The sequence below is a fragment of the Sarcophilus harrisii genome, chromosome 3 (genome assembly GCF_902635505.1).
Source record: "Sarcophilus harrisii chromosome 3, mSarHar1.11, whole genome shotgun sequence".
NCBI lineage: Eukaryota > Metazoa > Chordata > Mammalia > Dasyuromorphia > Dasyuridae > Sarcophilus > Sarcophilus harrisii.
In genome coordinates, this window is record NC_045428.1 from 498,609,422 (window position 1) to 498,635,543 (window position 26,122).

General features: G+C 40.4%; 1 protein-coding gene across 3 annotated transcripts in view; it reads right to left on the reverse strand.

Moving 5' to 3' along the window:
- Positions 1–26,122, reverse strand: part of DGAT2 (diacylglycerol O-acyltransferase 2) — a 53,471-nt gene that overhangs the window by 8,184 nt on the left and 19,165 nt on the right. Inside the window, exons 1-4 of one of the 3 annotated variants that reach the window (XM_031961366.1) lie at positions 18,578–18,658; positions 11,899–12,027; positions 6,212–6,319; positions 5,511–5,581 (exon numbers count right to left, since the gene is read on the reverse strand). In XM_031961366.1, coding sequence (XP_031817226.1) covers positions 5,511–5,581; positions 6,212–6,319; positions 11,899–12,027; positions 18,578–18,611 — 342 coding nt within the window. In that variant the 5' untranslated portion in view covers positions 18,612–18,658. Of the gene's footprint in view, positions 1–5,510; positions 5,582–6,211; positions 6,320–11,898; positions 12,028–12,426; positions 12,591–18,577; positions 18,659–26,122 lie in introns of those variants that run through there. The other 2 variants (XM_031961367.1, XM_003764648.4) reach the window with 2 other exon arrangements.

A 26,122-nucleotide genomic window follows, 5' to 3' on the forward strand; every position in this document is an offset into this window, starting at 1 on the left:
TTGTTAGATACCTTTTCTCAATGCTGTAAAATTCTGGTTCCCAGTAACTTTAACCTACTCATTCTGATTTTAGTCACAAGGGCAACACAACAACCACTTGTAAGGACAAGTTCCTACCTCTCTCTCAGTCACAGGCCGAGTCTTTGAATATATCAATACCAATAATACTTATGAAATTAATGCTTATAAAATTAATATTTTAATAATTAGATAACACATATTTCATTTCTGTCTATTCCTTTTCCTTTTCTCCTAAGCCAACAAAAGTTTATATGAGATCTTTATTTTCAACAACCTTTTAAGATAATAGAATCAGAGTGATTAAGTGATTTGTGCATGGTCATGTAGCTAATAAGTGAGGAGATTAGAATTTGAACCTCCTTGTATCCTGAACTTCAAGTTACAGGATTGTAGGTTTTAAGCTGGGAAGGATCTCAGAGAAAACGTTCTCTAACTTTAACATTCTTTCTACTTTGTGGCCTTTTGATTGAGATAATATATGAAAAAAAACCTTTTAAATCGCAAGGTACAATATAAGCATTATTACTAGAGGCCCCAACAGGCCTTTAGGAGAGGGAGAAGCCACGACCAGTTCCTTGTGTCAGTCCAGACTGGGGAAAACAAAACATGCCAGGACCCAGAGTCCTAGAGCTGACCTCCCATCCCCCTGCTGTGGAGAATGATAAACAAGACTAACCCAGCTACATCTGAGACTGCACTGACCTGACGGGAGACACCATCATTGGTCGTTCCATCATGCCCCATTCCCCCACCCCCCAGATAAGGCAGATACTTTGGGGAAAGTCATATGCCACTGACTGCTCTGTGCCTCTCACGTGCCCCTTTCAGGTCCCATCCCCCAAAGCATCCACCTCCCACAGACCTTACCTGGCCCTTGCCAGGGTCAAAGGCCAGGAGTTTTATTTTTTAATCATGCAAAGGGGAAGGGACAAAGAGTCCCAAATGTGGACAGTGACAACCAACGTCAGACCCTTTAAAATCCCAAAGCCCTGTCACTTGCCTGGAATACAAGCAGCATTTCAGGGGGTGGGAGAAGTGATGTTTATTTTTAAATTAGTACTTGGCAAAAACAAGGTCCAGAGACTGGGAGTTCCTGGATCTTGACTTGGAAAGCCATGTATACAAGGAAAGGACATTCTACTATTTGACTGGGATGAGTTGAAAACAACAACAAAAAAGTTTTCACTGAGCTCAGAGGTGAAGGTAGGAACTTAAGTTCTATTCCTAGCTCCTAAATTCCCCTTTTCCCCAGGAAAAACAATGTTCAAATGCCTCATGTCCTAACAGTACCCCTGTATCCTAAGAAGACTAAGCCAGTGTAGCATAAGCTCTGCTAAGTCCTACCAACCTGGAAAGGCTTTGAGTATGAACCTGGAGATGGACTGTCATCCAAGGATTACACTAGCTAAGCTTGGAAAGGTTTATCAAAATAGGTTTTGCTGAAAAGCAGTGAAATTTTTGGTCATGAAGACCCATGAAATAACATTAGCAAAAGCTGACATTTCTATAATGTTTGAAGATTAACAAAGCTCTTTACATCTATTATGTCATTGGCTTCTCAAAGTAATAATAACACATTTATATAGTGTTTTCAAAATCTGAAAAGTGTTTAAAGAACATTATTCTCATTTGAACCTCAAAACCAGGTAGTTGTGATTATTATTTCCATTTTACAGATGAGGAAACTGAGGCAAACAGAGATAAAATGATCTGCCCAGGGTAGCACAGTGAATAAGAGTCTGAAACCAGATTGACATTCAGGTCTCCCTGGAGCCCATTTTACAGATGAGAAAACCGACAGGATGAACTGACAAGACTTGTCCAGGGTCCTATAGTTAAGTCTGAGAGTAAGGATTTGAACTTGAATATTTATTTTGACTCAAAGATCAAGACTCTTTTGTCATCGATTGAGCTTTGACTGCTGAGCATCTGGGCTGTGTGCCCAACCAAAGACAAGGGCAGATAGGAGGGACACTCACATTTCCATAGAGAGCTCATAGTCTAGTTTAGGGAAACAGCAGTTCTTGTGTGCAAGACGGTGTCTTACATAGACAGGAGTGAAAGGTTCAGGTAATGAGCCTGTGGAAGTGGGAGCAGAGTAGGAGCAGAGTAGAACAAGAATTATCAGCTTCATTTCACAGATGGTAAAACTGAAGCTGGGAGTAAAGTGACTCATCCAATTGCTAGACAGGCAGTTGTAAGCATTAAGTTCTTATGTGTCCTCCTGGCAGAGTAGAAATACCACTCAGCTTGGAGTCCGAGGACCTCCGTTTGAGTCCCATGTGATGGGACTTGGGTGAATTTCCTAAGTTTCCTCATCTATAAAATTAAGGAGACTGGACTGAATGATTTTTAAAGTCCTTTTGAAGCCCTAAAATCTGATGGACTTCTAGCTCTGACAGTCATTATTATTTTCAAGTGCCCTCCTGCCTGCGTTCTCAGTGCCATGGAACTGGAAGACAAGCGGGATCTAAGCTATCCACACCAGAGGTCCTGGGCCATTAGTCACTTTCTAGAGGCCACCCACCTCAAGTCCTGCTTCATCCAGGAAAGCCTGCTGTTTTCACGACAACCCACAGACTGCGACTTCTCTGAAGGCCATTTCCACTTCTTGTCAGCAGGGAACTAAGGGCACCTCAGGATCCCAGAACAGGGGAGAGCAGCAAACCAAAGGCCACTCACTATCCCAAATGGTCACAAATGCCTTTGCAAGGTTCACACTTCATTCAGTTAACTCTGAACCTGACTGATCTAGAGTCTCAAACCTTCACTCTGTTTTTCAAATAATGAACTGATCAAAGAACACCGAGTTAGATTTTACTTTACACAATTTCTGGAAAGTTACCTGTAATATTGAACCCTAGTTTTAATTAGGTTGAGGGAAATCTGGTCTTTTTAAAGGAGAGTATCTTTTTGGATAAAGTAACAATCTCTTTGAAGACAATCTGGTATAGTATAGCAGATACCGGGTTCAACTGTGAGCTCCATACTTGCTAGCCATTTGGGGGGCAAATTATTTTGACTTCACTTGATCTCAGTGACAAAAATATGTGTACTGCTCATATCATAGTGTTGTTGGTGACCTTGGTAAATCTTGAACCCCCATATAAATTATGCTAGAGGAAATACCAAGTTTACAGTCGGGTAAAATGACTTGGCCAGGGATGTCTTTTCCTTTCCTCCTATCCAAATCCTATCTATGCTGCAAAAGTCCCTCCTTCCCACAACTCTTTTTCAGGATTCTTATGGCACTTACTACCTGAACCTTTCACTCCTGTCTATGTAAGACACCATCTTGCACACAAGAACTGCTGTTTCCCTAAACTAGACTATGAGCTCTCTATGGAGATGTGAGCATCCCTCCTATCTGCCTTTATCTCTGGTTGGGCACACAGCCCAGATGCTCAGCAGTCAAAGTTCAATCCATGACAAAAGAGTCTTGATCTTTGAGTCAGAATAAATATTTAAGTTCAAATCCTTACTCTCAGACTTAACTATAGGACCCTGGACAAGTCTTGTCAGTTCATCCTGTTGGTTTCCTCATCTGTAAAATGGGCTCCAGTATCTTTGACAAGAAAACCCACAGAGTTGGACTGAAATGACTGAACTCTCCAGTTGTCCACATGCTGTATCTAGCACTTAAAGCAACACGGGCCATACCCTGACACTTTATTAGATGAGAATACCTTTCTGAATTAACTGAAGGCATTAAATTGGGATGAAAAGTACTTAACCCATTTGGAAGCAACTAAACAATTTTAGTCTGTTGGGTGGAATGACATTACTAGAACATGATTTGGTGGGGAGTTGTCTTGTGGAGTAGGGATAGGTTACAAATAGTAACAAGCTAGTTCAGAGTCAGTATTAAAAGGCAGGTGAGCCTGAGAAGAACCAGCATCAACAATCAAGCCCTGAAATCTCCGAGGAAGCTGCTCAGGTGCCTCCTCCCTGCCCCAGCTCTTCTGACCAAAGGATGAACCTTCTGAACTTTAAAAGGCTGATCAACACTGGACTTCCTATGAATGTCCCAGTTCTGCCCCAGAATACTGGACCATTTACACTGGGAGCAGAGGACAAACTGGGCACATGAAGGAAAAGCAGTTCCAGGCTCTCCACAAGAGCCCAGCAGGAAACCAGAACCTATCAAAAGGGAACTCTGGGCTCCCTCCTAATATCCCACACCACACTCTGCTCTGGCCAGGAGGGAAGGAAACTTCAGCTGCCATTGCCATGGCGAGGTTGGAGGCCCAGAATTGTCCCGGTGGCCCATGGGGACAAGTCAATTAGCCCTGCCTGAAAGGATACAGGGCACCTTAGCCAGTGAGGTGATCCTCAGTGAGCAACTCCGGGGGGTGGAAAGGGGAACCCCAACTTCACATCCCATTGAGGGAATTGGTGTGCTTTTGGCCTTCCCCAACAGAGAGAAACAAACACCTGACACTGGCCAAGTGACTGACTGGGGAGGGGAGACTGGATCCAAACCTTCCTAAGACTAGGTTCATCCCTCAGTCCACTAGTCCTCTTCTACTTCTAGACTGCTGGGCAAGTGGCTTGTCCAAAGGCCCACAGTCACAAGGTAGGCCCAAACCCAGGTGGTTCTGAATCTAACACTGAGTCTTCAACTGCTCCACCTCAATTGTCTCTCCTCATTAATAGGGCCTTTTTTAAAAAACCGGCTCTGTGATCTCACTTGCATAAGAAACTCCCCCTTGATGCACACCCTGAACCAAAGACAAGTTAGCACCTGTTCTGTAACTTATTCTTTTGGGAATCTCCTGAGCCAGGAAGTTCATTTGCCACTCCTACAACCTCACTACGGACACTTAATTGAATGTCTTTGCTGGGTATTTAAGGACATACTGGACTATTCTCTATCCTTAGGGCTTTAGGCTTTAAAGGGACCTTAAAGATTGTCTAATTCAGCCTCTTCATTTTGTGGGAGACAAAGGGGGAAAACTGAAACCAAGAGGAGGGAAAGTGCATTATGCAAAGTCTCACAGCAGCTCTTGGAGCTTGGATCCAAACTGAGGTCTTCTGACTCAAAATTCAATGTTCCTTTCATTCCACAATTCCTGAACTATATTTCCTTTGGCATTTCCTTGGCAGCCTCTTGTCATGCCTGCAATGGCCTCCCTCATCAATTCCATCACCTACTGACTTCTCTCCCACTCTTTAGGGCCAAACTCACCTGCCACCTTCCTTAGGAAGCTGTCTTTAATCCCCTCTGTTCAGGTGTGATCCTGCCCCTCCCCTCCTTAATGGACACCTCAGAGCCACTTAGATACTTGGTACATATGATGCTATCTGCTAGGAGTATCTACTACACTAAGATGGGAAACTTCATGAGGAAAGGGAGCTGGAGCCTGTCTCTCCCCTGGTGTCTTATCAATAAGAGACTTCAGTGAACATTAAGGCCCTAAGGAGTCCCCCATTATTCAGGAATACGAGGGTAGGAAAAGCAAATGTTTACTAGATTTAAAGGCACTTACCCGGATGGGAAAATAATCTCGGAAATACCGCCACACTGCCCAATTTCTCACCCACTTTGATCTCCGACCACCTTTAGGAAGAAGAGGATAACCCATGTTATGAAGTTGAGAGCAAGCACTGAGACCAGATGATGGGGGTGCACAGGAAAGGCATATAAACAAAAGGCCCTAGAGACCCTAGAGATATTTCACCTACTAGCTTGAGTTCTGACCTAGGCATCTCATCTTTGCAGGGCAAGAGGGTTGGAATCTGGGCAGTAGGAGGACTGGCTTGACAACTGAGGGAAGAGAAGGAAGGTAAGGAAGAGAAGATTTGGGGCAGTTAGAATAATGATTTGAAGCAATAGAACATCGAGGAAAGAGCAAAGTTGTTCTGCTTGGCCCTGAAGAACACAACTGAAGATAATAGGGAAAGTTATAGAAAGATTTCAGCTTAGAATAAAAGGAAAACATTATCTCATCACAATTCAACTTGTCCAAAAGTGAAATGGGGTGTCTCAAGTAGTGAACCACCACCATCAGAAGCATTCAGAGACTTGTCAAGAGATCTTTCAGAGGGGATTCCTGCTGAGGTACAGGTTGGACTAGATAAATTCAAGTCCCTTTCAACTCTGATTCTGTGGGAAATGATTTTTCCTGTGTGAGGTTCAGGGGGGAAAAGTCAGGTTCTCTAATAAATAGCAAGACTGGGGATTATGTACCTTTCTTTGGGGTGTTCCAATCAAAGATCAGCCATGTGAAATACAGTACCGAAATCAGCCAACAGTCTGTGCAGAAAATGTACATGAAGATGAGGCTGCATGTAATTCCTATGGGAGAAAAGAACAAAGACTCAGTGGAACGTTAAATACTACAAAAATCTAACCTTATTTACAGAAGGAAACCAGACTAGAGAAGGGAAATGACATACTCAGTTCGGAGATAGCAAAACCCACCTAGTCCTGCCCATCCTGTGCATATCTTGTCCATGTCCTCTCATAACTTTTCTACAGGGGATGATCTTACTCAACATACTAGAAGCCCTTCTTTCTCTTGAGACTGAGTATACCAATGGGTGCATTCAGGTCATCTGTCATGCCTTGATATCTCTCCTGCATAATTCCCTGAATTCTTCATTGACTATGCTGTAGCCCGCTCACGGGCACCATGTGCTTATTCCACTGCCCTCTGTGGAGCATCCATTTCCAATTCTCCAAAGACTGCTGTGTGTTCATGTCTTATAGCCAAGAAGACCACACATAGATATCTGTTCATTTGTTCTTTCCTTCCTTTCCTTTCCTCCCTGTTTGTCTGTCTGTCTCTCTGCCAAAAAGCAGGGCAGATTATATAACTTCCTGATCTGTCTTAGTGATAATTCAATCTTGCAAAAGGATGGAGGAACAAACAAGAGGAAGTACTATTCAAGATCTGATTTCACTAACAAGGAAGAAACAATTGCTGGGGTAGAAATTATAGGGACCTTTCAAGGAAAGTGATCATTTCCTCCTAAAGTCAAGGATAAGAAAAGGAGAGGAAGGCTGAATATAATTGGATAGATAAGTACCCTAAATTTGGGGAAAGCACATTTGAAAGAGTTTAGGGAAAAAAGAGGCAAGATCTAATGAATTAAAGTTCTATAAGGGGAGATAGTAAGGTAGATCTCTTTAACACGTAATTCTGAAAACACAAGTAAAAATGAAGAGGAAAATGGAAGTTGTCTTCAGAAATTGATATGGAACTCACCACCTCGAATGTTTACAAAGACATGAACAGAAAATGCAAGTTAGGGCAGATGAATGAGACTGAATATATGAAACATGACTAGCATCAGCAGTGCTAAAGCTTTAGAGTAAGTTGAAACTAGTGGAGAAAATAAAGGTCAAAAAAATTTTTTTTAATTTTAAATATTGGGAGGAAAGTAGATCACAAAAAGAATGAGACCTTTACTTGACATGGACACAGTAAATTCCAGAAGGCAGAGCTATTACCAGATTTTTTTTCTCCATTCTCTACCAAAAGTGACTTGGCACTATAAATAATAGAAAGGTAGCTAACAGAAACTTTATATTCAAGGTAAGGAAAGAGATTCATAATTTTTAAATGCCAGTGTGAATCCAAGATGAATTACATTCTCTGGTAAAACAGACCTGGCAGATGTGATTTTCTTCCTGGCTGTATATTTTTAACACCAAGTCTTAGCGGCAATCCCACCTTAGAACCTCCCTCAAGGCTTCCTCATCTTTTGAACATCTTAACTACCATGACAGGTTCCTCCCATTGCTAAGTTCCCCACACCATGATGCCATTTTGGGGACAGGCCTATTCTCGGCGAAACTTCATTCCTCTTCCGACTGGATTTCTGACTTTCCAGACTTCAAAACTATACTACCTTCTCCTAATATCTCTGCCTATCCCCCAATCAGCTGTTAATTCTTTTTTATGTGTTGTCTTCCTTCTAATTTTCTTGAGAACAGACTATGATTCTTGTTGCTTATGTATGTATAAAATCTTCACATACATATTTATGTATATACATATGTATATTTGCATCCCCAGTACTTAAATGCACATCACATTTTTACAGACCTGACTTGTCTTACAGAAATGTGACTACTGGGAAGAGATAATAGAACTACTAGTTCCTATACACACAGCCCTTGAAAGTGACAAAGCATTTCCATACAAATGGCACACCTACTCATTTGATCTCAGAATAGCTCTAAGAGGTAGTGAACACTGGCCAAAGACTATATTTTATTCATAGAAGCAGCTCTCTTGTCAAGGTGGAAAAAAAAAAAGGAAATTAAGAGGATGTCCATCAATTGAGGAATGATTCCATAAATTGGTATTTGTTTGTAATGGAATATTGCTCTATAGGAAAGGATGAGCAAGATTTCTGCGCTCAAAAACAAAAACAAAAAACCTGATAGGTCCTTCATGAACCCAAGGCAAAGTGAAATGTGCAGTATACAAAGTAATAGCAATGTTCTAGGATGACCAGCTGTAAGTGACTTTGCTATTTTCAGTAGTATAATCATTCACAACTACTTTAAACGAGTTATGATGAAAAATCCTATTCATACCCAGAAAGGAACTGATTGTGTCTCAATATAGATTGAAGCATTCTCTCTTTTTAACTTAGTTTTTCTTGAGAGTTTTTATTTTCATTAGGGTGGGAGATTATGTTTTTGTTCACAACTTGGAAATGTTTTTTATTTATATTTTTTTAATTATAGCTTTTTATATACAAAGCATATGCATGGATAATTTTTCAACACTGACCCTTGCAAAAACTTCTGTTTCAACTAGAAATAATTTCAATTTCTTCATCTGAAAATTGTCTGTTCATATCCTTTGACCATTTATCAATTGGAGAATGGATTGATTTCTTATAAATTAAGAGTCAATTCCCTATATATTTTAGAGATGAGGCCTTTATCAGAACCTTTATCTGTAAAAATGTTACAACTTGGAAATGCTTTATGGAAATGTTTTGCATAATTTCACATGTAATTTATTAATTGTGGATGGGGATAATAAGGGAAAGCACCCAGAACTAAATTTTTTTTAAACAAATGTAAAAAATGTTGTTTTGAATGTAATTGAGGAAAACTATTAAATAAATAAAATACATTTTATTTTATCTTCGAGGAAACAAGAAGCTATTGGGGGCTCTGGGTAAGAGGAATGGCAAGGTCAGAAATGTGAATTAGAAACAACTAACATGGTTTGTAAAACTCTTTGTACATATTTTCTCAATCTTCCTGTAAGGGAAGTACTATTATCCCTACTTTACAAATAAGAAAATTGAGTCTCAGAAAGGTTTTGATTTGATTTGGTAGTAAGTTTTAGAGTAAGGATTTTGTAATTCTAAATCTAAGATTCCATTTATTAGACAACATTGTCTCAAAGAAGATTATTCTGACAGCTGCATGAACCAAGCATGGTACTGAATAAAAGAATCTGGATTAAGTTCTCATTAAACTGACTATAGATGAATCCTTTCCCTCCTGGGCCTCAGTTTCCTATATCTGTAAAATGTAAAGGACTGGACTAGATACTCTATGATTCCAGTTTAATTCTGAATCCTATCATCTTAATGAACTTAATATTTTACAGTTGAGGCATGTTCAACATAAATATAAATACAGTTCCCACAGAATGGAATGGCCTGATTTGGGAAATGGTATTTATTACTGAAAGAGTTCTGAGGTCCTTTTCATTGTTCTGAATTTAACAGTTCACAATTCTGTAGTGTTTTAAGTTTATTTCCTCAGAAAAACTTTAAGAGGTATGCAGGGTTAGGATTATTATCCTCACTTTATGGTTGAAGAAAAAGGGTCACATATCATATGCCAAAACTAAGTCTGAACCTAGATCCTACTGCTGTCTCTGTATCTTCGGCCCTTTCAATTAAAGGGACATTGATCAGATGTCTACTGTGTGTTAGGCACTGGGAACACAAAGACAAAAATGGAAAATAGCTGCTTCCTTCAAGTAGTTGATATTTGGGGGTATAGGGAAACGGATATAAACATATAATTAGAGAGGAAACAGAGTTAGGGAAGTCAAAGAGGGTTTCACCCAACTCCACCTGCTGGGCCTTTTCATTAACCCATCTCTACTTCTGAATCGCTCTCCCTCTTCATGCCTCTTTTCAAGTTTCCAGACTTGCCTTTGTCCAACTCTGTTGGAACCTTTGGTCCTCTCTCTCAGCTGCTAGCTTCTGACTCAGACTATATTCTATCTGCCATGTATGTCTCTTGTACATGCGTGGTGGCTGAAATGTTTTCTCCTGTATTAGACTAGCTCCTTGAGGATGGGGCTATTTTTGCTTCTCTTTGTATCTGTGGTTGTTAAGACACAGTTCCTGGCACATAGTAAACATCTACAATAAATGCTTATTAATGACTGCCTGAGATAGCATAAAATTGAAGGCCGAAGAATAACTTGTCCAGCGTCCATACAGAACTACAAGCCTGGCTACCTATTCTACAATGCCAGCCACTTCTCTACTAAACCCCACTGTCTCTTATGGGCCTTAGCAATTAAGTTGGGTTGAAACAGGGACCTGAAAAACAAATTCAGGGTTAAAAGTTCTTTCAACACAAATCTCTGGTTACAAAACTAGGCACTGCCCCTCTGGGCCAGCTGGTTTGGTTAGAGGGCCAACAAGGGGAGTGACGACTGGCAAGAGGATTAATTGTCACTGATGTGTGGGGCCTCAAGCTTGAGAAGGTCCCCCTGCCTGCCAAGCTTCCCAAACATGCTCATCTTCCCACCCCCTCAGTGTGCTGCAACCAAGCCTCTGGCCTGGAGGAGTGACAAGGAAGGAGCCCCAGCAGGTTTGCCAGCTCTGGGTTTGGTCAGGATCAATCATTAACTTGCAGACTATAAATCCAGCCCAGTAGAAAAGCTCTGATAATCTGAGACTATGCTTGGCCTGCCCAAAATCTCCAACCTGGTTCCAGGCTCCTGAAGGGAAAGTGCATGGAAACAGGGTCAGAAAAAGGGAAAGAGGAGACCATATGGGCATATTTCAGGTTTCAGATCAAAACTATTAAGGTCTGGTCTATTTAATACTTAGCAAATAAAGTTGTGGGTGAAAGGCTTGACTCTGGCCTCCAAACCCAGCCCCAGTCCTAGACTGAGCCCTAGCCTTTCCTGGGTACACTAACTCATTCCTAAACCATGCTTCCCTTCTGGGATTGTTAACAGCAAGATTCAATTGAGATAATGGATGACAGGTGAATTATTAATGCCGACAAATCACCCTCACTCAAATTCTCCTTGAATGACTTGAAGTCACTAGGTTCTATTCTAGACAAATGTGAACTCTGGAGGTCCTATGAGCTAGTGGGTCCTTAAGCACAGGCCCAAAAAAGGGCCTGCATGTCTACCTCAGGACCAGCCTAGGAAAAGCTTGGCAACAAGATGGCCAAATGTGAATGGTGAAGTTTTTGCCCATGGTACTCAAGATGGCCTCTGAAGGCATGGGCAGGGTTGGCTCTGAATCACTGCATGAAATAAGAGTCCTTTAGTACAGAAATAGTAATATTATCAAGGCTGTTTTCTCTTTGTCCACATTCCCCATTGTTCCCCAGCCTCCCTGCCATCACTTCCAGCATTTGCTTAGCTATGTGACCTTGAGCAAGTGACCTTTCTCCTCCAAAACTCACTTCTCATTTGTAAAGTGAGGAGAATGCTACTTTTTTCCTTTCCCTAATCTCACAGGATTATTATGAGGAAATCATTTTGTCTGCCTTTGAGTGCTATAGAAATGGGAGTGTTCAATATTATTTTTTCACTTACCTTTTTTGTCTGATTGTCAGGACACATCTCTAACCACTTTTTTCATTCCAAGCCCAGATTCTATACCCTGCCCCTAAAGCACCAAAAACCATCTTACCCAAGACAAGGAAGGAAAGGACCCATTGTAGCACAGAGATGACCTGAAGCTGTTTCTCAACCTTAGATTTATTTAGCCAGGGGATGGAGAATAGGTCCTGTAGTGCAGAGAGTATGCTAGAGCCAGTGCCTAGAATGGAAGGAAAAAGAAAATCAGATTCCCAAAATGCTCAGTCACAGAAACTCAGCGCTAGAAGATAACTCAGATATTATGACTTCCATCTGAATAAGGATCTCCTGATAAGTGATCATTCAGCTTCTGAAAATCTCCATGAGGGGGAAATCACTTTCTTCCAAGGCAGTCCCCATTCCACACCTGAAGAGTATTAGACATTTTTTTTAACAATGGACCCAAATCTGCCTCTATTGAAGCTTCCCCTCAACATTCTAAGCTCAATGGCCATGCAGAAACAATCTAATCCCTCTTCCCTATGACAAACATCAAGTACTGAAGTCAGCTATCATGTCCCATCCCCTTCCCCAGCTCCTTCAATTGATTCTTATACAGCAAGGCCTATTGTCATCTCACCATCTTGTTCACTATCCAGCTTGCTTATATCTTATATAAAATGTCTTTTCCAGAACTGAATATAATATACTAGATGTGTCTGGCCAATGTAGAGAACAGCAGGATTTACTGACATTACAGATGACTCATTTACACATTTCTGAGGGCACACAGCCCTATACTCAATACTGGGAGAGGAAAAAGGGGAGGGACAAAGATGAACAAGACACAGTCTCTGACTTCATAAAGGTCATCTGGCAGGAGTGACAGAGGGGAAAGTGCTGGACTCAGAATCAGAGAGACATGAATTCAAATGCTATCTAGGGATAGGATTTAGAGAATTTAAAGTGCTAAAGGTAGGAGCAAACTCATTTAAGCTCTGAGTGGGGCTCTCATATGACTTAAATGAGATCGAACAGCAGTTTCAATCTTTAAAGTACAATTGAGTTATTAACAAAATAAGGCAGATGTAATAAAGGAACAAGGCACTAAGGGGGGCTGGGAGAGAGACTTCAGTGGTTTTGAAGGAGGTAGGAAAGACAAAGACTGGAAGGCTTCAAGGGACAAGTAGGATTTGGCATATCATAGGAGTGTAGATCAAAAGCCTGAGAGGACTCTGAGGCCATCGAGTTCAACCCTTTCATTTTACAAGAGGAAACCAAGGCCCCAGAGAGAAAGTGCCTTGCCAAAGTCCTTCAGAAAGGAAAGCCATAGAAGCAGGATTTGAACTCATCTTCCCATTCCAAAGGCAGTGCTTTTTTTTTTTTTTTTAATTCCCCTCTAACGAAGGGAGATGATTTCAGCTGACAGGAAGAGTATAGCATCCAAGACTTCCTAGAAGTGGATGGGTATTTTATAATCACTGCATGAAATGGACAGCACAAATACAATTTATTTCCATTTTAGAGATAACAAAATGGAAGTTGAGAGAGGGAATGAGATTTGTCTGAAGTCATATACCCAGTAGTAAATGACAGGACTAGATACTGGGTTTTCTGCCTCTAGTCCCTTGTGCTGTCTCTACTGTACCCTACAGCACAGACTAAGCTGAACAAAAAAGTGGGGAAGGCAGGAGATGTGTTAAAGGGACAAGTTTGGCTGGAGCAAAGGCTTCAAAGGGCAGCAGTGGGACCCAAGGCCACATGCTGGGACTGGCCTGTCAAGGGTCCCGAGTGGCAGTCTAAGGAGCCTGTATACTTTGTCCAGTTCACAATGGTGTCCCAAGGAACCTCCAGATTTGGGGGCAAAGAACTGACATGGTCAGAATTGTGTACACTTAAGATAAGTCAGATACCTGTCTACAGTGTACTGGAAGAGGGAGAGACTGGGTGTGGACAGTAGTTTGAAGGTTGTTGCCCAACTCCAGGCACAAAATAATGACTTGAACAAGGGTGTGTGACATGGGAGTGGAGAGAGGATGGGTACAAGTGAGATTGTGCACATAGAACTGAAAAATCTGAATGACATTAATCATTCCATATGGAGGATACCTTTACAGATTTCCCATTTAAAAATACTCATTTTTACCTTGTTAACATTAACAGTCCCCTTTCACCTTATATATTTAAAGTGGTTTCATGTCTATTAGTTAAGCATTGTGATTCTGCTGTCAGTATGCTTTCCATAAATTTAGAGGATTCATGGGCTAAAAGGACCCAGAAATTTATAATGCTAAAGTTGGAAGGGAATTTAGGCAATCTAGCTCAGCCTCTTCATTCCATAATGAAGGAAAACCAAGGATCACATAGTCAGCAACAACTCTGGGATTTAAACATTGATCCTCTCATCACAAATTCAATATTCTTTTCATTATACCATAATGCCTTTCTTCTGCCCCCATGTTAATATGTAGCTTAGCCCTGCACAGCTCTCTGGAAGATTCCTTGCCCAGACATGCAGGCAGAGACATGGTTTCATGTCTAATAAACTATTTGGAGAACACCAAGGCCTGAAGAATTATTTTATTAAAAGCCTTTTATTTTCAAAATATATGCATGAGTGTTACTGGGCTAATATTCCAAAGAGATCTTAAAGAAGGGAAAAGGACCCACATGTGCAAAAATATTGGTGTGGCAGCCCTTTTTGTAGTGGCGAGGAACTGGAACCTGAGTGGATACCCATCAGTTGGAGAATGACTGAATAAATTGTGGTATATGAATGTTATGGAATATTATTGTTCTGTAAGAAATGATCAGCAGGATGATTTCAGGGAGACCTGGAGAGAGTTATATGAACTGATGACTGAATGAAATGATCAGAACCAGGAGATCATTAGATACGGCAACAGCAAGACTATATGACAGTTCTGATGGATGTGACTCTTTCCAACAATGAGGCGATTCCAAAAAAACAACGAGGCTAATTCCAATAATCTTGTGATAAAGAGAGCCAGAGAAAGGACTGTGGGAACTAAGTCTAGATCACAACATAGCATTTTCACTTCTTTTGTTGTTGTTTACTTGAATTTTCTTTCTCATTTTTTTTTTCTTTTTTGATCTGATTTTTCTTGTGACGCACGATAATTGTATAAATATATATCTATATTGGATTTATATAAATTTTACTATATTTAACATATATTGGATTACTTACCATTCTAGGGGAGGGAGTTTTGAAAATATAAAACTTCAATAAAAAACCAAATAAAAAACATCTGCATGGATAATTTTTCAACATTGACTGTTGCAAAACCTTGTGTTCCAATTTCCCCCCCTTTTCCTCCCCACTCCCTCTCCCCCAGATTACAAGTAATCCAATATATATTAAATATTAAAAATATATTAAATCTAATACAGGCATACATACATACAATTATCGTGTGTCACAAGAAAAATCAGATCAAAAAGGAAAAGAAATGAGAAAGAAAACAAAATACAAGCAAACAACAAAAAAATGCTGTGACCCTCATTCAGTTCCCACTGTCCTCTCTCTGGGTGTAGATGGCTTTCTCCATCAACTGGTCTGAATCACCTCATTGTTGAAAAAAGCCACATCCATCAGAGCTGAGCATCATATTATCTTGCTGTTGCCATTGTGTACAATAATCCTGGTTCTGCTCATTTCCCTTTAGTATCAGTTCATGTAAGTCTCTCCAGGCCTCTGAAATCATCCTGTTGGTTGTTTTTTATAGAACAATAATATTCTGTAACACTCATATGCCATAACTTATTTACCCATTCCTCAACTGATGGTCACTCACTCAGTCTCCAGTTTCATGTCACTACAGAAAGGGCTGCCACAGGAGAAGAATTTTTATAGGCTATCCTAGCCCCAGAATTACCCAGAAAGTTGCTGAGGGATTCTATGATGAGAGAGGACCCCAGGAGGTATAGTTCAGTACGAGCTCATATATCCTGAAGTTTCCTGGTAATGAACCCACATCAGTTCATGGGGAGGTAATCCTTTCTTCAGCTAAGTTCTAGGCCCCTTGCCTGCCTCTCCTCTTCCTCCCACCAAACCCTGCTATAAGTTGCAAAAAACTCAACATGTGTCAGTTCCTACATTCTTCAGAATCACAGAATTTCAGAAACTGGAAGGGAACTTAGAGGTAATATAGTCCAATCCCTACCTTAAAATAATCCTTTCTATATCCCCAAATCCCTGACAATGGTTATCCTGCCACTGCTAAAGGGACCAGCAATGATGGGGTCATCTCTGCTGTAGCTCCCAAGGGTGCTTCTACTTGGGGGGCCTCTTTAGTTGCAAGGAGGATCTTGGACATCAAGCCTCAGTCTGTAATGTTCTCTTTTGGGTTCAGTTTCTTTGAGGTCTCTGGAGGCAGCCTTTGTTTCAGCCCAGCAATCACCACACGAGTAGTCAGAGGTTCAAGTCCAAATCTTTTATTGTCTCTTTCAAAGTCTTATCTCATTTCCTGGGGCCCAATTAGCTTTCTTAGAGGCCTATCTCTCTCCTTGGTTCTGAGAGCTTGAGCTCCTGCCGCCAGTCCTTTGTCTTTTCTCCTTCTGCCTCTAGCTTCCTGAATCTCTCCTAATCCAAAGGTTTGTGCATGAGCCTCCAGTCACCACAAAGATGGACAATGGAATGAATCTGTCTCAGCCTCCAAGAGCTTCTAGTGTACTTGTCTCTTCTGGCCCTGAGAGCTTCTTCCTTATATGCTCCACACAGAGTATAAACCAATCATTATATCACTAGGAAACCATTATTTGTTGTATGATTAAATCAATGCTAAACTAAATTTTGAAACCATTATTTGTTGTATGATTAAATCAATGCTAAACTAGATTTAACCATTGTCTCTTCAATTCCACTCAGTACCTTGTTTCAAGTTCCGGCCCATAATATCAGTCCACCTTGACACCCCCCCATCCACTGCTCTATTGCTCATGTCCCTCTTCCACAAGTTCTGACGTTCTCTCTTCTCCTTCTACTCCACAGACATCTTACATCACTACAGCAGACACTCTTCTCACCACCATCCTAGCACTCTTCAGGATGTGCTCAGGATGATTAGTTTTCTCCTGGTATCATGTTTTCCAGAACTGGAAGTAGCATTATGGACTCGATGTGACCAAGACAGAGGACAAGCCTAATCTCTCCCCCCATCCCATCCCCCCTTCATCTGAACAGTAGGACAGAGGAGGGAGGGGCTGTGCCTTTAAGCCTATCCTCTCATGGGAAAAAGAATGGCTTTATCCAGCTGCTAAAGGGTTTTAAGGTTTTAGGGAAAGCTTTGGGGCGAGTATCTTTAGGTAGTGTGGGAAGTAAAGGGGAGTCCTTTCAGCATTCCTGAATGTAGGCCAACTTGGCCTACTTGTCTTAGTTTTGGGGATAGCCATGAATACTTGGGGGAAGGGACAGGCAAAAAGGGAAGGAAAACGACAGAGTACAATTTGGCCAAGGTGAGATCTTTACTAATACTAATTAGTACCGCTGGATAATTAAATTTACAAGGTATGAAACTGTTATTAGGCTCTTGGGAAGGCAGTCTAACTCTAAAGCAGCATCAAAACAGCTTAACAAGCCAGGATAAACAACTGTATGTGTGACAAAGAATTGAAGCCAGGAACTCTAAACCAAACCAAAGGTAATTTCATCCCATCCTTCCGCCATGAAAAGAAATTCCAACTCTTTAAAATCTGCACAAAAGTTCACACACTTTCTTGATAATGTACAGCAGAGAAGGACTTTAGAACACAAAAGATCTAATACTAAAGCTAAGTTTCTCTTACTATCACTTTTTCTCTCGTCAATAAAGCCTCAGACTTCTCAAACATGAAAGGCACAGATTTGATATGGTATCCTCAAGTCTGGGGGAGGGGTGGGGGGAAGGATGACAACAAGGATTCTTGACACAAGAAAATCCTAATCTGGGAAAGACAAAAGTCCCCTGGTCTTCAAGAAGCCCAAATTTTGTGAAGGCAAACCCTTTCTGGGTGTTCCTAATCTAATGGGGAAGGCAAAATTATCCACAGTAGAGCAGAAAGCATGACAACTAAGATGCTCATAAATACTCCAAAACCTGACCTGCCAAAAGATCACACAAGAATAAGCAGCAGAGCCAGAATTCAAATTCAGGCCTCCTCCTTCCAAATCCTGAGCTCTTCCCACTATATCAGAAAGTCTCTTCTCTAGTCCAAACTCACATTTTATAGAGGAAGCATCTAAGACTAGGTCGTGACTTGTTTGGCAAGGTCCCAAACCTGGGGACAGGCCCAGAGAATCCAGGTCTACTGATTCCCAATCCAGGGGGATTCTGTATGTTAATCAAGTGTTAAAGGTTCTATTGATAGACAACAATCTCCAGGCCTGTTTCACATACCACACCAGGACACAGCAGAGATAATAAAAAGGCAGGACACCAGAGGCAAGGGTTTGTCATTGTGTTCCATGAATTCTTTGGGGAAAAAGATCCTGAGTTCCCAGGTGCTCTGACCAGTGACCTAGTTTTCCGGCAGGCATATCTAGAACTGAGACCTTAAAAAGTTAAGAAATAAAAAAAAAAAATTAAAAAAATAAAACAAAAAAAAATAATAAAAAAAAAATAAAAAATTTAAAAAATTTAAAAAAAAAAAAAAAAAAAAAAAAAAAACAAAAAAAATAAAAAATAAAAAATAAAATAAAAAAATAAAAAAAATTAAAAAAAATAGAAAAAAATAGAAAAAAAATAAAAAAAAAAGTTAAGAAATAAAAATAAGATCTTATTGCAACCTACCTTTAGGGCAGCTAGACGGCGTAGTAGATAGCATGCTGGGCCTGGAGTCAGGGAGACCTGAATTCAAATCTAGCCTCAGATATTTACTAGGTGTGTGACCCTGGGCAAGTCACTTTACCCTGTTTGCCTCAGTTTCCTCATCTGTAAAATCAGTTGGAAAAAGAAATGGCGAACCACACCAGTGTCTTTGCTAACAAAATTTCAAATGGGTCACAAAAGGTCAAATATAACTGAACAACCACCACCTCCTTTAGGGAAAACTTACAAAGAGAGAACTCCTAGAACTCCATTGCATGAATGGGAAATACATCCCTTGCCTTAAGAATTTTATACTGGCAAAAGTTTTACCATGGGTGGCGGCTCAGTTTAAATGATCTATAAGCTAAGGATAGATATCTCTCCCGATGGAATGAAGACTGAAATAGTTTAAAGCAGGTTGGGGAAGAGGGAGGTGTGAGGGTAAAGGGACTGAACAGAGGTCAGTTGGATGTACTGGATAAAGCCTTTGCAGTAGGGAGAGCCCAGGCTACTGAAAGGAGTAAAAGAGAAAATGAAGCACAAAAAGGGGAGTTAAGATGAGACCCAGGGACTAGGTATAATGCAAGTGGCAGATGGGGACAGGAGACTCAGAAATCAGGATTTAGAATAAAAAAGGCTACCAGCTACCAGAACCTATAGAAGAAAATGACACAAACCTCCACACTCCCTGTCCCACCTCCCAACTAATCTTAAATTCTGTTACTGATAATGTCCTTTCCCAGAAGTTCCAGGGCAATCTTGCATCTACTGTATTATGACAGGATTTAAGAGTAAGAGTGAACCCAGAGATCACAGCATCATATATCTAGAGCTGGAAGGAATCTTAAAGGCTCTTTTTTTTTTTTAACAGATTAGACACTGAGGCAAACAGAGGAGGTTAAATGACTTACCCAAAGTCAGCAGCTGGTGAAGTGAGATTGGAACCCAGGTTTTCTGAATTGAAAATCTAGTGCCTTACTACTCTCTCAAAATTCCTGGTCAGATTGAGCTCCATTTCATTTTGCAGAGAATTTAAGTGGCTACCAGAGATCATTCACAAAGAGGAAGCACCAGAGCCAGACCAGGGCTCTTTCCATCAGCTCTAGTTGCCTTTTGGGAGGTTCCCAGAATCCCTGCAGTGGGCGGATGGGAGGAGAAAGGATGTCCTACTTGGCCAACCTATGGAGGACTGCCATCTCCTTCAGACAGCTAGGGAATGCCTGGAGGTGTGGCAGCTGAAGGAAAACCCTTTCTCAAAACCCTGAGAACCTAAGAGGGTGTCTCACTGTCAGAGGACATGAGGAACATGAAACAGGCAGACTGTCCAAAGTCTCTGAGGCGGGTTCTAATGGGCAGAAGCAGCAGCATGAGAGAGAATGGGGAAAATAAACTGAGGTGACAGTAGAGGGCATCACTGCTAGAGGAGAAACAGACTCTTTGCCACCTCATAGAATCCCCATCAGAATTTTAAAGTTAACAAAACTCTCAGAGATCACCCAGTCTTTACTTGAGGAAAAACCCTCTCCCCTTCCAACAGCACGGCAGGCTACTTTGAGACAGATGGAATTGCTCTGCCTTTAATCCTTATTCCTCACTGAAATCAACATTCTCCCAAACTCTTCTATTCCCCCCCCCAATCCCTCTTCCACTGGAGAGACCTTCAAATATCTGAAGGTGGCTATTATGCTTTTCAAACTTCCCCCTTGAATCTTTTCATTTTCAGGTTAAACATTCTTAGGCCTTTTAAGGAATCCTTACATGGCCTGGTCTCTAGTATTCTCAACACCCTGGTTGTTTTCTTCTGGATTAAAATGTGGTACCCAAAATGGCATATTACTCTCCAGAAGTGGTCTGACTGGAGAAGAGTAAAGTAGGGCTATCATCTCTTTTGTCAATCATACCATTCTCCTTATAATGCAACCTAGAATCAAATTGCATTTCTTGACTGCCATGTTATATTGTTGACTTATAATGTTAGTCCATTAAAATCCACAGAATTATTTTCCTACGCGCTATTATCTAGCCATATTCCACCCACTCACCCTCCACATTCTGTACTTAAAAAGTAATAATTATTTTTTAACCCAAGAGCAGTAGGTTAGATTTATCCCCATTAAAATTCATCTAATTAGACTTGCCTCATTGTTCTAAACGTTCAACAATTTACTATCCCTGCTTCATGTTATCTGCAAATCTGAAAAGCATAGCATCCATTGCTTCAATTCAATAAAGTAATAAAGGCACTAAATCAGCTAGGTCAAGGACATACTTTTGGGGGACCCCACCAGGAAACATGCTGTATGGGAAAAGGTGAAGAAACTTACAGATTAAGCACATATTGATCAGAGACTGTTAGCTAAAGTAGATCAACCCTATAAGCCTCAGTTTAGGCTTTTCCGGAGTCACGTGATTTTAGATAAGGCCTGGACATTCCATTGTCCAACGAAGAGATTATGTGGCCGAAGAAGCTGTATATCACTTTGTCTACTACCTTCCACTGACCAACTAGGGGAACAGTAGACTTATGTGACCAATCACAATATATAGAAGGTGGGATTTTGGAGATTCTTTGTCTGAAATGTATAAAAGCTGTAAGCATTTTCAAGGCTCTGGTCCTATCCTGCTGTGAAATTTGGCTCGCAGACCAGGATGGGGTCCGCTTCTTGAGATTCTAATAAATAATTCTGCTTTCTATGAGTGATCTCTGTAGTAGAAAATTGGGTAGGTCTTTTTGTCCCAAACACTGCCTTCTAAGTTGAAACTTACTCATTAATAACTAATTTTGGGGTCCAAGCATTAAATAAGTTATGACCCCTCATTTTTTGGAGGCGTAAATGGAGGACCTGAAAACTAAGTGACTTGTCTTAGCTAGCATAGCCACTGAGAGGGCAAACCAGGCCTCAAACCCAGGTTTCCTCATTCTCAGTCCAATGCTCTTTATACTATCTCAGAGTCTAAAGTGGCTGTTATAACGAGGTCCCTCTAGAACAATGGGAACAATCAATGGGGTGAGGATTGAAGATCCCCATTTTGCAAATTAGGAAACAAGTTTAGTGAGACTTTTAAAACTGCAAAGGACTTCAGAGATCATTTAGCATCTTGTAGCCAAGCAGAAATCCCTTATACAGCATTGTTGACAGGTGGTCATCCAGTGAAGGAGAAGCTGCTTCTTTTCCCTAAAGCCTATCCTATTTTGGGACCATTCTAATTGTGATAAAGTTTTTCCTTAAAATGAATAGAAATGTCTGTCTGCAATTTTTGCTCTTAGTTCTGCTCTCTCAGGTTCAAATGAAACAAATCTATTTGAATTAGGCATCCCAAATTGTGAGAACCATAGCTATAGATTTTAATGAGCAATTCTGGGTTTTATGTGCACAGAGTGCCATAATTCTGAACAAAACTTCTTTCCGTTCACAAGGACTCAATTTCTCAAACACCCTTAAGCTTTTGGTATGGACAAGCACTTTCTCAGGGTACACTCTGAGATCAGTTTTCAAACAGATTCTTTTTAACATAAGATAGGGCAGTCAAAATGTAGTAAGGTGCTGCTTTAAGCCATACAGTGGGGCATCTGGGTGCTACAATGGATAGAATACTGGCTTTGGAGTCAGGAGGCCTTGCCTTCAAATGTAGCCTTAGCTCTTAGCTAAAGGAAGTCATTTAATTCCAGTTGCTCCCCCCCCCCCCCCCCCCCCCCCCCCCCCCCCCCGCTGTTCCCCATAAAGGCATACAGCTACTCTAAATATGAAAATATGTAGTTAAGACTGTTTTAGGCCCTGAGATCTACTTTTTTATTTTTAATTTTTATTAGTTTTTTTTATTTTCAAAACATGCAAAGATAATTTTTTCAATATTGACCCTTGAAAAACCTTGTGTTCCAATTTCTCCCACACCTTCTTTGTATACACCAATTTCTCACACACAATCTTCCCCATACCCCTTTCCCCTAGATAGTATGTAATTCAATACATGTTCAACATGATAAAAATATGTTAGAGATTTATTTTTTTATAGACCATCATTATGTTAAGTTTTTCCTCACACAAGACATTTCTACAAAAGAATCAAATTTTCACAGACCTATATTTAAACCATTGCTTTTATATATACTAGGTGTATAGCTTTGGCCAAATCAATGAATTTCTCTGAACCAATTTCCTCATCCTTAAAAGAATTGATCAGATTTTCTAGAGTTAATCATTCCCTGTTTTCAAAGTTCATTGCAAGGACCGAAGTTGCTTCTTTGCCCAAGGTTCCACATCAAATTATGGCAGTCTAGCATCTTCCCATTCTGCATATCTCCTTTTCTCTCTTCCTTCCTAATATTTAATTCTAATCTCTTTCCTACTGTAGAACTCATGTGTCTGTGTGCATTTTCAGAGAGCTTGTGAATTAAAAGAAAAAAAAAAAAGACACCCGAATAGTCTGTGGGAAGGTGAATGGTTTTTTTAAAAAATTATTCCATTTTGTATTCCATTTGGTATTCCATACCAAAAAAATAAAATTATTCAGGACATGAGCTGGGATGGCCTAGCCTCCCTTTGAACCAGAAATTCTAGTCCTGATGTACTTTACAGATAACCTAGTTCTAGAAGTTGGGTGATTTAAAATGAGTAGGAGAGAAGCTTAAGAATGATATTTCTAGGTGAAGGCCCTGATGTCCAATAGGCCCTCATCTATCCTACTACCCCACCCTACCCTGGGGAAGGGGGAGGAAGAAAGAATGGGAGGAGGGGAGGGACCCATTTTATTGGGCAAAACAGTCTTGAGAAATTTGTGAATGGTGGTACACCCTACAGAAGCATGGAACCTGGCCTCCAGCCTCCTATTTTGCATGATGAAACATAGTTATCAGAGTTGCAATAACAATCTGAAAGAGAATCCTAAATCAGGATATAGGATGGGAGGATCTTAGGGAAGGAGGCGCCAAATGACCACTTGTAGGTGATTAGACAGGATGTCAATCAGCAAGGACTTACTACTTTCAAGTCAAGCACAATATTAAATGCTAGGAATAAAAATAAAGGTAAAATGGACCCTTGTCCTCAAAAAGCTCACATGATAATGGGGGAGACAAAGGGCAAACAACTGTATAAATAAGCCATAGGAAGGGTAAATTGAAGGTGACCCCAAGAGAGAAGACCCTAGTACTCTGAGGGCTTCTTATGAAGGTGGGATTTTAGCTGATTCTTGAAGGAAGCCTGGAAAACTATGAAGTGGAGGTGAAGAGGAAGAGCCTTTCAGCAATGGTAACCGCCAATGCAAAAGCAGAGAGAGATGGGAGATGGAATTTGATGTCTGAGGAAAAGCAAAGCTATTGTGCATGAATCACAGAATTTGTGGAATGGGGTTATGTGTAGGAAGAATGGGAAAAAATAGGTTATGAAAAAGACTTGATTTTTGATCCTGGAAGTTAATAGGGAGCTGCTGGAGTTTTCTGAGAAAAAGGGGAACATGTCCTATCTAGAGCTCTGAGGTCTTTCCAGAAATGAGTTCCCAATCATAAAGATAGTTTTAATGCCCACAATTCTGTCATGCTTTTACATTTAGAGCCCCATAAGACGGGTGGTGCTGGTCTTATTATCCCTACTTACAAGGGAAGAGAGTTTAGGACAACAACCCAAACCCTTCACAGTTATATAGGTTTCAAAATGCTTTTCCCAGGACAACCAGTAGTTGGAAAAGCAAATTTCTTTACCCCTATTTGATGTTCAAAGACCAAGCTGATAGTTAAAAGTATCTGCCAGGATTTAAATTTAATCCTGACTTCAAGTCTTTTTAATTTTATTTACTCACTCATTTATTATCTATTATTCTTTATTCCCCCCCAACAATACTTCCTCTCATGAAGCATAAGGAAGTGGATAGAAGTGGTTCTAGTATGGGGTTTAGGCTCAACAGATTTCACAAACAGATTCTCTGTGTGGGATGGAATTCCAAGAGGGTTATACTTCAAAAATATAATACAAACAAATACCAGAGAGCCTACAGCCCTTGGCCAAGGGGAGACTCTCCTTTCTGACTAATACCTTTTCTCTAGTTCACTGAAAAAAATCAAGAGGGAAAATGATCTAGGCCTTTAATCTGAAATTCCCTTTCAACTAGCTTTCAGAGGTAAAGTAAAGGAAACAATGAAAATGAGAGTTGGGATTGGCTAACTTAATGGTTTGATATATGGCCAAACTAATGGCAAGGAAGAACAACTTGGCCAGCCTTCATCTTTCATCTATCTTACCATTAGTTATAAGATTGAGCTGGAAGGGGACTTATATATTATTCCTCATTTCACATATGGGAAAACCAAAGCTAATTTGGAACTATGCTCAAAAAGTTATCAAACTGTGCATACCCTTTGCCCCAGCAGTGTTTCTATTGGGCTTATATCCCAAAGAGATCTTAAAGAAGGGAAAGGGATCTGTATGTGCAAGAATTTTTGTGGCAGCCCTGTTTGTAGTGGCCAGAAACTGGAAACTGAGTGGATGCCCATCAATTGGAGAATGGCTGAATAAATTGTGGTATATGAATATTATGGAATATTATTGTTCGGTAAGAAACGACCAACAGAATGATTTCAGAAAGGCCTGGAGAGACTTACACGAACTGATGCTGAGTGAAATGAGCAGGACCAGGAGATCATTATATACTTCAACAACAATACTTTATGATGAACAATTCTGATGGACCTGGCCATTTCCAGTAATGAGATGAACCAAATAAGTTCTAATGGAGCAGTAACGAACTAAACCAGCTACACCCAAGCGTAAGAACTCTGGGAGATGACTAAGAATCATTACATCGAATTCCCAATCTCTATATTTTTGCCTGCCTGCATTTTTTATTTACTTCACAGGCTAACTGTACAATATTTCAGAGTCCGATTCTTTGTGTACAGCAAAATAATGGTTTGGACCTGTATACCTATTTTGTATTTAATTTATACTCTAATATATTTAACATATATTGGTCATCCTGCCATCTAGGGAAGGGGGTGGGAGGAAGGAGGGGAAAAATTGGAACAAAAGGTTTGGCAATTGTCAATGCTGTAAAATGACCCATGCATATAACCTGTAAATAAAAGGCTATTAAAATAAAAAACAAAAACAAAAAAACAAAGCTAACTGAGAGATGAAACAATTACCCAGGATCACAGAGTAGTTAAGCAGGGACCTGCACCCATGGCTTCTGACTCCAAATCTAGTGTTCTTTTCATCATAGACTGCCAGAACTTCAAAGGAACCTTGTAAGTCAGGAAGTCTAAGCCCTTCATTTTAACAACTAAAGAAATTGGGGCCCAGAGAGCTGCACTAGTTTCCCAGAAGTTATAGACACATAGCTGGGATCTGAATTCAAGTATTTTTAGATCTTAATTTAATATTTTCCCAAGTATACTAAGTAGCCTCTCAGTATTGTCTGACATTTATAGGAGAAATTTTTTTTTAAAATTTAATCCCTATAACTCATTTAGCATTAGTTAATATAGACCCACTAAGATAGGTCTATCCTCTGGGAGAGAAGCTCAATCACCAA